Here is a 12015-nt window from a genome sequence, read left to right on the forward strand (position 1 = left end):
GTCTGCATAGTCCCAGAAGTCCCAGGTGGTGGGATATTTCCAGAGCTTGTAACCATTTCCCTTGGAGAGGGCAGAGGGGCATCATCGATGCTTTTCTCCAAAGCCCACACCTCTTACAATAAGTATTTTAATTATCATTATATGGGAAAGGAGCTTAGCAAAATGCTTAGAAAGCAATCAAGAGAAAAGAAACCTCAGAGCCCTAGCCTTGATGGAGCTGCCAGTGAGACCTGCCCCCTCTGCCATGTCTGGTGGGCTTCGGTGGGCTTATTCTAGCTCCCTGAGCATCTTCAGGGAGGAAATCTTGTGGCCGCTGGAACTGCCACAAGAGGACAGAACTCATTAGACACCCATGGAATACATAGTGGGCTCCTTATTAGAGAGCCATAAAGAAGGACACTGCATTAAAGGCCCCCTCCCCTGACTGTAACAAGAAAGAACAATCAAGTGCCTTTGCTGTGGTACACTAAGCTACACCCTAATATATTGTTTTACCTGCCTACCCTCTTGGTTTTTGGCTCTCTTTTTTTTTCAATTTTGTTTTTCTGAGACAGGGTCTCATGTAGCCCAAGCTGGTCCAAACTTGCTTTGTACCAGAGGCTGGCCTTGAACTGATGATCCTCCTGCCTCTGCCTCCCAAGTCCAGAGATTATATGTCCACACCACCACATCAAGTTTATGCAGTATAGGGCACTGAACCCAGGGTTTCATGCATGCTAGGTGAGGTTTCTATCAACTGAGCCACATCCCTAACCCTCATATTTGGTTCTCTTAGTGAAGTTAAATTGCGGCAACATGTTGTCTCTCTTTTACTGTGGGTAACCCCCGCCCCGTCCCATTCACATGGGCACTCGTGGGCGCTCTCTCACTCTCTGCTCTTCTCTGCCTAGCTCTGAACCTGGAATGTGATTCTGGCAGTATCTGCGTGTTCTCTTGCCAGTTGGCTTCTGGGTGGGTGGGCACTAGGGCGTTGCTGAGCAGAGAAGCCAGTGACCTTTCTCTGCCCCTGCATGCGTGCTCTGGAGCTGACTCTGTAACAGCTGCATCTCCACGATCAGCAGCAACCCCCCCCACAGCCCCCAGCTCTTCTGGGATCTCCTAAGGCTTGTTCTTTCCTTTGCTTCCCCTCCGGCCCCATGCCATGGTCAGGTGCTGCGACAGCCTTTGCCAACTTTCTTTTCTATCACCCACCTCCACAGAGAGTTCCATTTGTTTTCTTCTGAAAACCCAGGCCAGACCCAGGCCCTGTTTCTCAGCTGAGTCCTACACTGGTGGGTACTGATGATCTGGTTGAAGTTCGGGCATGGCACAAGGGATTAAAGGTCTACTGTCATCCAGATTAGAAAAGGGGAACAGAATTCCAAACCAGGAGTTCTGGAGGCAAAAGACCCTTCTCATGTCAACTAATGTTGGTGTCCGGCAAGTCTTATGTGTCCTTTGAAATCAGTGGCAAATGATTGACCCTGAAGTAGCCCAGGGCAAAGAGACTGTTCCCTGAAGCCCTCCCCCTGCCCCCTCCCCCTGCTGCCCCTGGTGACCTCTATATGAGCTGACCCTGTATCAGAGGCCTCTTTCCTGTCTCCTGAAGGTCCAGTCCTGACTTGGGAGTGAGAATTTCTTGTCCCTAAATTAGATACGTGCCCTGTCTCTTCTTCTCCTGAGTGCTGAATGGGAGGAGACAGATGTCCACATCTGGGAGGCTGCGGTTTGGAGATTTTGGGGGGTGGTCCTCTGTTGGACCTGATCAACAAGGCCCCCTGAGCTCACACAATCTATGAAGGGGAGAGCTGTGTGGCAGCTGGGAGTAGAAGTGGTCAGGAAGCCAGTATACAAAGGTAGAAAGCCAGGTGTGGTGGCACACAGCTGCAATCCCAGACCTTGAAAGGTGGAGGCAGAAGGACCGCCACAAGTTCGAGGCCAGTTTAGGATTCATCGTGAGGTCCTGTCCTAAAAGTTCAAAATAGTTAAAATGGTATAATGGAATGATAACTAAGGTGTGTGTGTGTGTGTGTGTGTGTGTGTGTGTGTGTGTGTGTGTGCTGGGTGGGGGTGGCCATTCCTCCCCGATGTCGAGACCACTGGTAGTCACAGAGCACTCCTGCAGACCCCACGTCTGCACTGGAGCTCTGCATGAATGCAGGCACTTTTTTGGAGAATCTTGACGTGAAATGAATTCAATATGAAAAAGCCTTTCAGGTTAGGCTATGGCTCAGCAGGGAGAAAGTTTGTCTAGCATGTGCAGGGCTCTGAGTTCAGCCCTGAGCCAAGAACTAATTTATTCTTACTTGAATGCGCATAAACACTTTTATTAATTCTGGTGGAATTACAAAGGTTAAGGGAGAAGGCATGATTGCTTTGCTTGCTTACCTTATGATGTGTTTAATTGGATTGCTAATAAAATGATTTGCCCCCCCAAAATTACCCTGTGACTTCAAAGAGTCCAGATAAGCCTGTGTTCTGACAGGAGAAACGGATTCACATCTTGTGGTTAAAAGGCCTGAAGGAGTCTGCTGACCTGGAATGAGGTGAGGTGACTCCCTCCAGAGAGAAATCTGGGGTGAGCCCATGCTGTTAAAAAAATCCTGAATTCTCATTCCTGTGGATTCTACTAGAGCCATTTATTAAAATAAATAAAGACCAGACTTTTTCTTCTCCCAGAGGCTGTGGTGAACCCAAGGTACAGAATTTGTGAAAGGTGAATGTTTTGTTTCCTGTCCCTTTTTTGCTATGAACCATCAGTAGCTCCAGAGGTCTTAGGCTCTCTCTGCCAATGTTACAGGAGGCTTTTGCTCCCCTGGCATGGATTTTACCTCACTGAGATGTAGGCCTGAGCTCTCCAGTGCTTTCCTGCAGTGCCAAGAACTTGTTCTGAAACCCCAGGGAAGCTGACAGTCACAGGACTAAGGGCCCACAGATGGTATTGTCCTGAGTGCTAAGGCAGGGGACAGACCTGGGATTCATTGATCCAGAACAGAGCAAGGGACTATATAAGTATGTGTATGTGGGATGTGTATTCCAGCAGCCATATCGAAGTTCAACACTTAGGGCCCCATAGCTTGACACCCAGATACAAGAAGCCTGGGCACCTGCCCTTTTGTGGGTAGTTTGTTAGGGTGTTGTCAGCTGCGTAAGAAAGAAGATAGGGAAAGAGTGCCCGTGTGTCTGTGTATATGTATATATGCATCTGTGTGTCTGCATGTATGTATTCATATGCATGTATCTGAATGTATATAAGTAAATGTGTATATGTATGTGTACATATATGCATGTACGTATGCACTTGTACATATACATATATGGTATATTTGTGTGTGTATGTGTATTTGTGCATGTGCATGCATGTGTTTATATGTGTGTTTTAAAATGTGTGGATGACTGTATTCATGTGTATATGTATGCAGATGCATGTTCATTCAAGTTTACCTGTATGTGTATACATGTGTGTTTGTAAATGTGTTTATGTATATGTTTATTGCATGTATATGTGTGCATACATATACAGTGTGTATATGTGTAGATATGTATAAACATATGTGTATGCCGATGTGTATATGCTTTTGAATGTGTACATATATGCATGTGTGCATGCATGTGGGGTATTGGGCTGGTTGTCTTGTGCTGTGGGTCTTCATTGTATGGTGGAAATAACAGTCCTCAGCTGGGAATCAGGGACCAGAGTTTGGATTTTGTTTTTTGTTTTTGTTTTTTTTTGTTTTGCCACCAACTCCCTGTGCCCTCTTTGGAACTGTACTGCCTGTCTTTGAGATGGAACCCTCCTCACAGCATCTGGAAGTAGTGGATGTCTCTCTCCTAGAAGATGTCCCCTCTGCAGGACTTGCTAGGCAGATAAGGCCGAACAGAAAGGCTCATGTTCAGTGGCTCATCTCCATTCTTGTTGACACTCCTTACTTTGTGGCTACAAATTGGCCTTCCTTATGCTGATCTCAAGTTTCTCACTGTTTCTTCTGAAACTCATCCTGGAAAATATAGTGAAAACCCCCAAAGAATTAGCTGAGAAAAGTCAAAGACAGATGGACCTCTCAAGTGACCATTTGTCTGGTTACCAGAGGAGGTCCGGGGAGTCATTGAGGAAGGAGTCAGGAATGTGAGGTCACTCTGGGTCAGGGTCAGACACTTTGGAGGCTATGAGAAGCTAAAGAAGGAAGGACTCAAAGCCAGGCCAGCTTCAACCAGATATAGTAAAGATAGAGATAGAGGTAGAGGTAGAGGTAGAGAATACAGACATAGTATAGACAGAGTATATAGATATAGATGGATATAGTAATAGTATAGATAAAGCATATAGATATAGCAATAACATAGATGTAGATATAGTATATAGAAACAGAAATAGCTATAGATATAGTATACAGATAAAGATATATAGTATTTACCACTCACAAATGATGTGACCCCTCTGATCTCAAAGTATTTCTAGGAAATCTCAAATCTCATAGATTGCAGCATTTTCTGTCTCTGTCTCCTCTCCCCCTTTCCTGTTGCTGTGACAATAAATCCAGCACGATGCCAGGCAGAGAACCCACATCTCCATCAAGTGTGACCCTCTACCAGATTACCTCCTCTGACTACTCAGAGGGTGACTCTAACCCAGCATTAGCTAAGTAAGGCTTAATACAGACTCCCTATCCTTTAAAAACAGCCTCCCAGCTGGACCCGGTTCCTCCCGAGAGAGTGAGGATGGAAGTGGCTGATAAATTACCTAGATCTGGCCATTTCCAGCTTCGCTTCTGCCAAAGCTGCACTCAGTAGTGTTTACCTGAGTTCTGGCTTCAGGCGTTGTAGAGAAACAGATTCTTTGATGGTTTTGTCAAGTATCTCAGGAGCCAGGGGAATGTGGGCAGAGTTAATCAGGAGGTGACATTTATCTTGTCACACCAGCCCCTGACCAAAAATATACAGTACTACTACATGTCCTAGAAAAATATGGATTGTGGCTTCTCTGTAAACTGAAGTTGGACAAATGTGTTCTTTTTAAAGTTCTACAAGTGGTTTTCAAAATGCTGGTGGTGGCCAGGAGCTCACATCAGGGATGACCATGGCCACTGGAGAAGGGGCAGTTACGTGGCGTGCATTAAACACCTTGAACCAGCACCATCAATAGAATGTTCTGCAAGATTGGAATGTTTCGTATCTGTGCTGTCCGATTTAGCAGCCATGCATTTATCAGAGCCCTGGTTGAGTGGGTGTTGGTATGAGGAATGGCATTCTGTTCTTTTTTTCTTTTCTGAAGTATTTAAATCAGGGTTCGGAATGTGGCTCAGGGGGTAAAGGTGCTTGCCAACCAGCCCAATAACCTGAATTCAATCCTGAGCCCCACATGGTGGACAGAGAGAACTGACTTCTGCAAGTTGTCCTCTGATGCCCATAAGTGCACCATGGCACATTTCCCACCCATCCACATATATTATACAATAGATAAAAGTAATGAAAATATAAAAAGTATTTACATAGCCATATAGGGTTAGTGGATAGCTACCTTTATGGATGCTGATATATTGATTGCAGAATTGAACAGGTAAATCTCATAGGGTGCCATCTCCAGTCTCCCCAGGGCAATCTGATAGGGCTATAGACACATTGATCCTCATGTGAGGGACATTAGCTTGGACCCATAAGAACCTTGCTCATTGGAAGGAGTGAAGAGGAACCTGGAGACTGGGAGCATAGGCCTCAGCTTTATCCCTGACTGGTTTTAGGCAGTCTGGTGAGTCCCTTCCACAGCAATGTGGTACTGTTCTCATTAGATGTCCCTGGAGCAAGACAGTTTGTTAAAATAAAGAGAAATGATTGTTTCCAAGGGACATGCTACCTGCTGAACTGCACTGAGTCCCTGAAATAGGCTGTCAGCGGACAAGGGCACTGGGTGGCTCACTGGTGGTAAAACAATGCTGAAAGACTTTGTGACCTCTCAGAGCAGAGTGTTGATTGGTTCTTACAAGTTTGCGCATGCCTACAGCTCTTCCTCCCTGACTTCCTTCTCTTGGCGCTGTATCCCAGAAGAGTTCCAGAACCTCTAAGGTGGGACACTCACCTTTGAAGGGAGACTGGGCTCGCGTGATGAGGAAGAGCCTCTTGCTCTTGCCTGACCGGTCCCTGCGGATGTCATAGCCCAGAGTGTTGCAACGGCCCTTCTTGCAGCTCAGGCATAGACCCTGGCTGAAGCTCCCCATGTCGCTGCACTGGAAGCCGATGCTCTGCAGGTCACTGTGTTGCAAGGAGTCAATGAAGAGGTGCACGGAGCGCTCATGGGCACATTTGATGGTCTGGGTTATGGCTGAGACACAGGACAAGAAGGCCATTAGCACTCTAAACCCCAAGTGGCACCAAAAACAAAAACAAAAAACAAAACAAACAAAAACCAACCAACCAACCAAACAAACAAACAAAAAACCAACCAAACAAACAAAAACCCGAAACAACAACAACCAACTCATGGTTTCAGCCCTAGGCAGATGTGTGTGTGTGTGTGTGTGTGTGTGTGTGTGTGTGTGTGTGTGTATAGCAGGATTGCTGAGTTCTCCCAGACAACAGGCATCTGTTGCAACAGAAAGCTAAAGAAAGTAGACCTCTGTAGGTGCCACACTAAGATCATCCTGCTATGGTAGAATGGTTTAGGAAGTGTTTTTATCAGCACCCCATGTTACTAGGAAAAAGTCAAGTGTTTAATAAAGCAAGCTAGCACAGCTCCCTTCTGAGGTATCCCCACATGGTTAGGAAAGGCCAGGGGCTAAGGTCTGGATGGGCTGTGGGCTTCCTCTCTTCTTATCACAACCAGGTCTGGGGCCCAATCCCCAAGCCGAAATTTTTATGTGTTTAATATTCTTGAGTGAAAGGGGTTTGGGGGCTGAGCAAGAAGGCCTACAAAGACCTGCATGTGCTGTCTGTGACTAGGACATGGAGAATAGAGAGAGCCAATTCCTGTAAGTTGTCTTCATATACGGTGTCCCCTGCCAACACACACAAAACAAATAGAATGTAATAATAAATAGATAAATAGATAAACAAATGAAATAAAAACCTAAAAGTGTGTGTGTGTGTGTGTGTACATGTCACAGTGCAAGCACTGAAATCAGAAGTCGACGCTCTCCTTCCTCCTTTACAAAGTTCTGGGAATCCAACTTAGATCGTCAAGCTTGCATAGTAAATGCTAAACACTGAACTGTCTTCCTGGTCCATCAGTCTTTTTCTTTTCTTTTCTTTTCTTTTCTTTTCTTTTCTTTTCTTTTCTTTCCTTTTCTTTTCTCTTCTCTTCTCTTCTCTTCTCTTCTCTTCTCTTCTCTTCTCTTCTCTTCTCTTCTCTTCTCTTCTCTTCTCTTCTTTTCTTTTCTTTTCTTTTCTTTTCTTTTCTCTTTCTTTTTTTTTTTTTCTTGGTTTTGTTGAGACAGGGTTTCTCTGTGTAGCCCTGGCTGTCCTGGAACTCACTTTGTAGACCAGGGTGGCCTCGAACTCAGAAATCTGCCTGCCTCTGCCTCCTGAGTGCTAGGATTAAAGGCGTACGCCACCACGCCCGGCGACCTTTTTCTTTTAAGACAGGGTCCACTGCTGCACAAGCTGGCCTTGAACTCCTGGCTTCCTCTCCTCTTGAGTGCTGAGGTTACCCAGTGCTTGGGGTTATTACAGTGCAGGTCCTGGAGAACCCAGGTTTTTCTGTGCGGGCACCCTGCCTGTGAAGCTATAGACCCTTCCTCCCATCATGCAATTTGACCTTTTATAATATCTAATCATCTGCAGCCAATTATTTTAAAGGAATGTCAGGGAACTACCAGAAGACACAATAACACCTAAAACAAAGGTCAGGCACAGGTCATCTCGCCTGGACCAATTAATTCCCTCAGTGTTTTATCTCTGTCACCAGCAGCTCCGCTTGTGGAGTGCCTGTTAGGAGCACACTGCTTGCCGTCCACTCAATCACTCATGTCTCCCCAGCAGTGCCTGGACCCCGCTGCTGTAACAAAGGAGAAAACAGCCTCAGAGACAGTCACAGGCTCTGGAAGCATGCTCTGGGGTGGAGGTAGGGGATGATGGTGCAAAGCTGTTATCAAGCTGCCTCCTATACAGGTGTGGCTGGGGAATGCCCTAGAATGAGAGCATCTGAAACAAAGGAGTGAGGGACTCCAGAGTTCCTCCTTACCCCCTGTTAGGCAAGCAGGGTGCATACGAGTAGTTATGCCACTTTAAGTTTAGCTTAAAGAGAAAGTCGCAGTGACTGGTTAAGGGGTGTTTATCAGGCAAGTGGCGACCAAGCATTTTAGGATTGAGCTTTGCAAGGAGGGGATGTAGCTCTGAAAAAGAGTGGGTGAATCGACTGAGACCTGCTGCTGACTGGAGGGGTGGTGACCCCCTGGGAGGATGTAAAGGGAGGTAAGAGGAAAGTCCCAGAAGGCTCTGGGGTTTGACAGAGCTGGGAGCCCTGCCAACTGGAGGTGGTGAGGCAGTGAGGTGTATGAAGGTCTTTCTGATACTGAGGAGGTGAGGAGAGGGATGGAATCCGCAAGGTGTGTTCAGCCTGCATTTGGATGGTGGCAATGGGAAGCTCGAATGTGAAGTTGAGGTCCCCCAGTGTCATAGAGTGACCTGCTCTCATCAGGTGACACCCTAACACGGGAAATTTGGAATGCATGTAGTTTGCATGTGCCTGGAAGGTGTGGTGCCTGTTGGCTGGCCTATTTATTTATTTATTTATTGGTTTTTTGAGACAGGGTTTCTCTGTAGCTCTGGCTGTTCTGGAACTCACTTTGTAGACCAGGCTGACCTCAAACTGAGAAATCTGCCTACCTCTGCCTCCCGAGTGCTGGAATTAAAGGCGTGTGCCACCATGCCCGTCTGGCTGTCCAGTTCTTTAATCCTCTTTTAACTCTACTTATAACATTGATATACATTATCAATGTGCATGTCGATGGATCTGCAGCTGAAAATTGCATGGGACAGTCTCAGTCATGCCACGTGGGATCAGCTGACCAGCCTTCTGGCCAGAGGGAAGAGTGAGAACCTTGGTGCGGACACCAAAGCCTAGGCTGGGGACATAGGTCAGTGAGTAAAGGGATTGGCACACAAGCACAAGGACTTGAGTTCAAATCCTCCCAGAACTCGTGTACAAGAGCCAAGTATAGTAGTATGCTTGTATCCCCATACCGGGGAGGCAGAAGCAGGTTGATCCTTGGGCCAGACACTGACATCGCCAGAGTAGTGAGAACTAATTCAGTGAGACACCATGTTTCAAAAGAAAAACCAAAACAAAATAAAACCCAAACAAACCCAAAACAAAAACAAGATGGAGGCTGTCTCTTGGCTTCAGTATTCACCTCCACACATGTGCCATCTACACATACATGTACTCACATAGACACACATACACACACACACACACACACACACACACACATGTGCAAGCATGCATACATGAAATGCTAAGGTATATTACATATACCCTCCTGTGGCTCTGAAGAGTGAAAGCCCCTAAAGGTGGAAAGTTCAAGAAAGGAGAGAACAACAGATCAACAGATAGAGCTAGGGCAGCTCTCACAAGGGCTAGTGCCCCTGGAAGAGCTTCCTGTGTCACTCTGTGCTCCCCCACCTGCCCTCTGAGACCCTCTGAACTGCCAAGGAGAGAGCAGCTGTCTGGGAACCACCAGCTCTCCAAAAGGCCTTTGACAGCCCACATCTGGGCCTCTAGCCTTGCTGTGTGAGCACGCATATGAGCTGTCTGAGGATCTCCTGGAGGCCCCAGGAGAGTGTGAGGAATAGGCTGAGGCTCCTGGCTGTGATTTCCCCTTCTTACCATTTAAGCCATGCTCTGCAATGTGTTTGTAGAGTTCCAGGAAGTGGCAGCCGGGCTGGAAGGAGCCCCCATTGGGGTAGAAGTCATAGTGGGCAATAGGCTGCTTGATGCCCACGCTCAGGCCCATGTGCTCCCTGGTAAAGGTATGAATGGCGTCCACAAAATTGGCGTCATCAGGAGAAAGGCGCTTGTTGGGGGATGTTCCCTCAAACATAGGGCCCGCAGGGTCCAGCCCTGATAGGGAAATGCAAGCCGGGTTAAGTTAGTGGTGGGGGAGGGCAGAAGGCTCTCCTCTGAGCTCTTTGATCCTTTCACCTTTCTGAGCTAGAAGGAAGAAGGTGCCTAGTGCTTCTCTGGAACTTCTTCCTGCAACCGCCCTTTGGTGTAAAGCCATGGTAATTCACGGCGCTGAAAATTACCCAGGCCAGGCATTGTTCTAAGGGGAAAGAGCTTTGCAGAGAGGATCAGAACTAACAGTGAGGTTATGAGTGAATGCTTGATTTATTTAAGCAAATCAATTTTAAGTGCCTCCCCTGGTAGTTTCCTCAGCATCTGTTTGCATAAAAAGCAGCAGCCCACGGCGCTCGTTCTGTGCAGTTCTGACTTCTTGGGTGAAGTAAGAATTTGTTTGCCTGTGTGTTGTCAGTAGTCTCGAACAAGCTGGCTTCCTACGCTCATGTCATCCTATAGAATGTCCAGAACAAAACCTTAGGAAGGGGTGGAAATGTGACCGTGTAGGGCCTTTGCAAGCTCAGCCTCCAAGTGACAGACATGCTCCCAGGAACAAGCCGGATCCTGGCTGACTGCTTGGGGGAGGGTATTATGTATGCACCCTGGGCTCTCCTCATGACTTGTCTGAAGGGACCTTTGGTGGTAGGCCTCAGCCCAGGGCTACCATCTTTGCTGTAGGCAAGGAAGGAACTGTCAGTGAGCAGTGAGGTCACCTGCTGTCCAGCCCACCTGCAGCCAGTGGTGAGATCCACTGTTCTTTCTTTAGGCTAACAGCAAGATGATTCCAGAGGAAGGAGCCTCCTGCTGTCTCCTGTGTGGGTGGCCTGGTTACACTGCTGGGATGTAACAATGCCAGCTGGAATGGGGAGGGCCAGGGCAAGACCTGATAATGGCTCACTTTGTGAGATCTTTTGTTTTGTTTTCTTTTTCCATTGTGTGTGTGTGTGTGTGTGTGTGTGTGTGTAGTGAGCATGATTATATGTGTGTAGGTACTGCTGTGTGTGTGTGCATGTTTACATGTGTGTGGGCACCCTTGTGTGTGTGTGTGTGGTGAGCATGATTACATGTGTGTAGGTACTGCTGTGTGTGCATGTTTACATGGGTGTGGGCACCCTTGTGTGTGCTTTGTGTGTGTGTGTGTATGTACATGACACCTGGAGATTGATGTCTGGAATCATCCTTGATTGTTCTTTGACCGTATTCAGTGAGGATCTCCCAAAAAGCCCAGAGCTTACAGGAATTACAGGTGGGATGCCATACCCCTTGACCTTGATGCACATTGTTAGCATCTGGGGATCCTAACAAATTCTGATCCCCAAGTTTGCTCAGCAAGCAATATCCCCACTTTGTGGGATTCTGACCTCTCTAGCAGTGTCTTCTTGGTGAGGCATTTATGCACACTGGAGTTAGGAGTGTCAAGTTAGAGATAGAATTGAAGGCTAGCCTAGGCTACAGGAGATGAAGTCTCAAAAACAAAAACATAAATAAAAACAACAAAACCAGTAAAAGTTTCTTATTAAAAAGCGTAATTAGAATCTTCTCTTGGAGCCATGTGGAACAGCTAGGAGAAGGGTCAGAGCGCAGAGCTGTCCTTTGTTCTGCGCTCTCATGGGATAGCAGCAATTCCTGACAGAAGGCGTGTTAGGGAGTGCTCAGTGTTACCCCTCAGTGATCAGGACCACAAGCATAGTGAGCAGGTGTGTGCTCCCTGCTTCCTGCAGCCCTGGAGCTCGTGTGGGGTTATCCATCAGGCATACCTGTGATTCTTCCAATCTTGTTCTTCCCACCCATGGAGCTGCCTGCAAATCCTGAGACGTGTGCTCCCAGGCTGTACCCAATTAGGTGAACTTTGCTCCGAGAAAACTTCACAGATTCCTACAAGACAAGGCAAGTGGGTGGAGTGGAAGGATGAGGACGAGAGCCTTCCATAGGGCCTGCTTCCATGGGGCACCCATCCATGCTTGGTACTGCCCACAGATCAGGTG

General features: G+C 47.1%; 1 protein-coding gene across 5 annotated transcripts in view; it reads right to left on the reverse strand.

Moving 5' to 3' along the window:
- The window catches only part of Lipc (lipase C, hepatic type), a 128219-nt gene that overhangs the window by 9341 nt on the left and 106863 nt on the right, over window positions 1-12015 (reverse strand). For all 5 annotated transcript variants that reach the window (XM_021173402.1, XM_029481398.1, XM_021173401.2 and 2 more), the window contains 3 exons: window positions 11788-11905; window positions 9800-10033; window positions 6053-6295 (listed from right to left, as the gene is read on the reverse strand). In XM_021173402.1, the coding sequence (XP_021029061.1) occupies window positions 6053-6295; window positions 9800-10033; window positions 11788-11905 (595 nt within the window). The remainder of the gene's footprint in view (window positions 1-6052; window positions 6296-9799; window positions 10034-11787; window positions 11906-12015) is intronic.

Source organism: Mus caroli, chromosome 9, assembly GCF_900094665.2.
Source record: "Mus caroli chromosome 9, CAROLI_EIJ_v1.1, whole genome shotgun sequence".
Classification (NCBI taxonomy): Eukaryota; Metazoa; Chordata; class Mammalia; order Rodentia; family Muridae; genus Mus; species Mus caroli.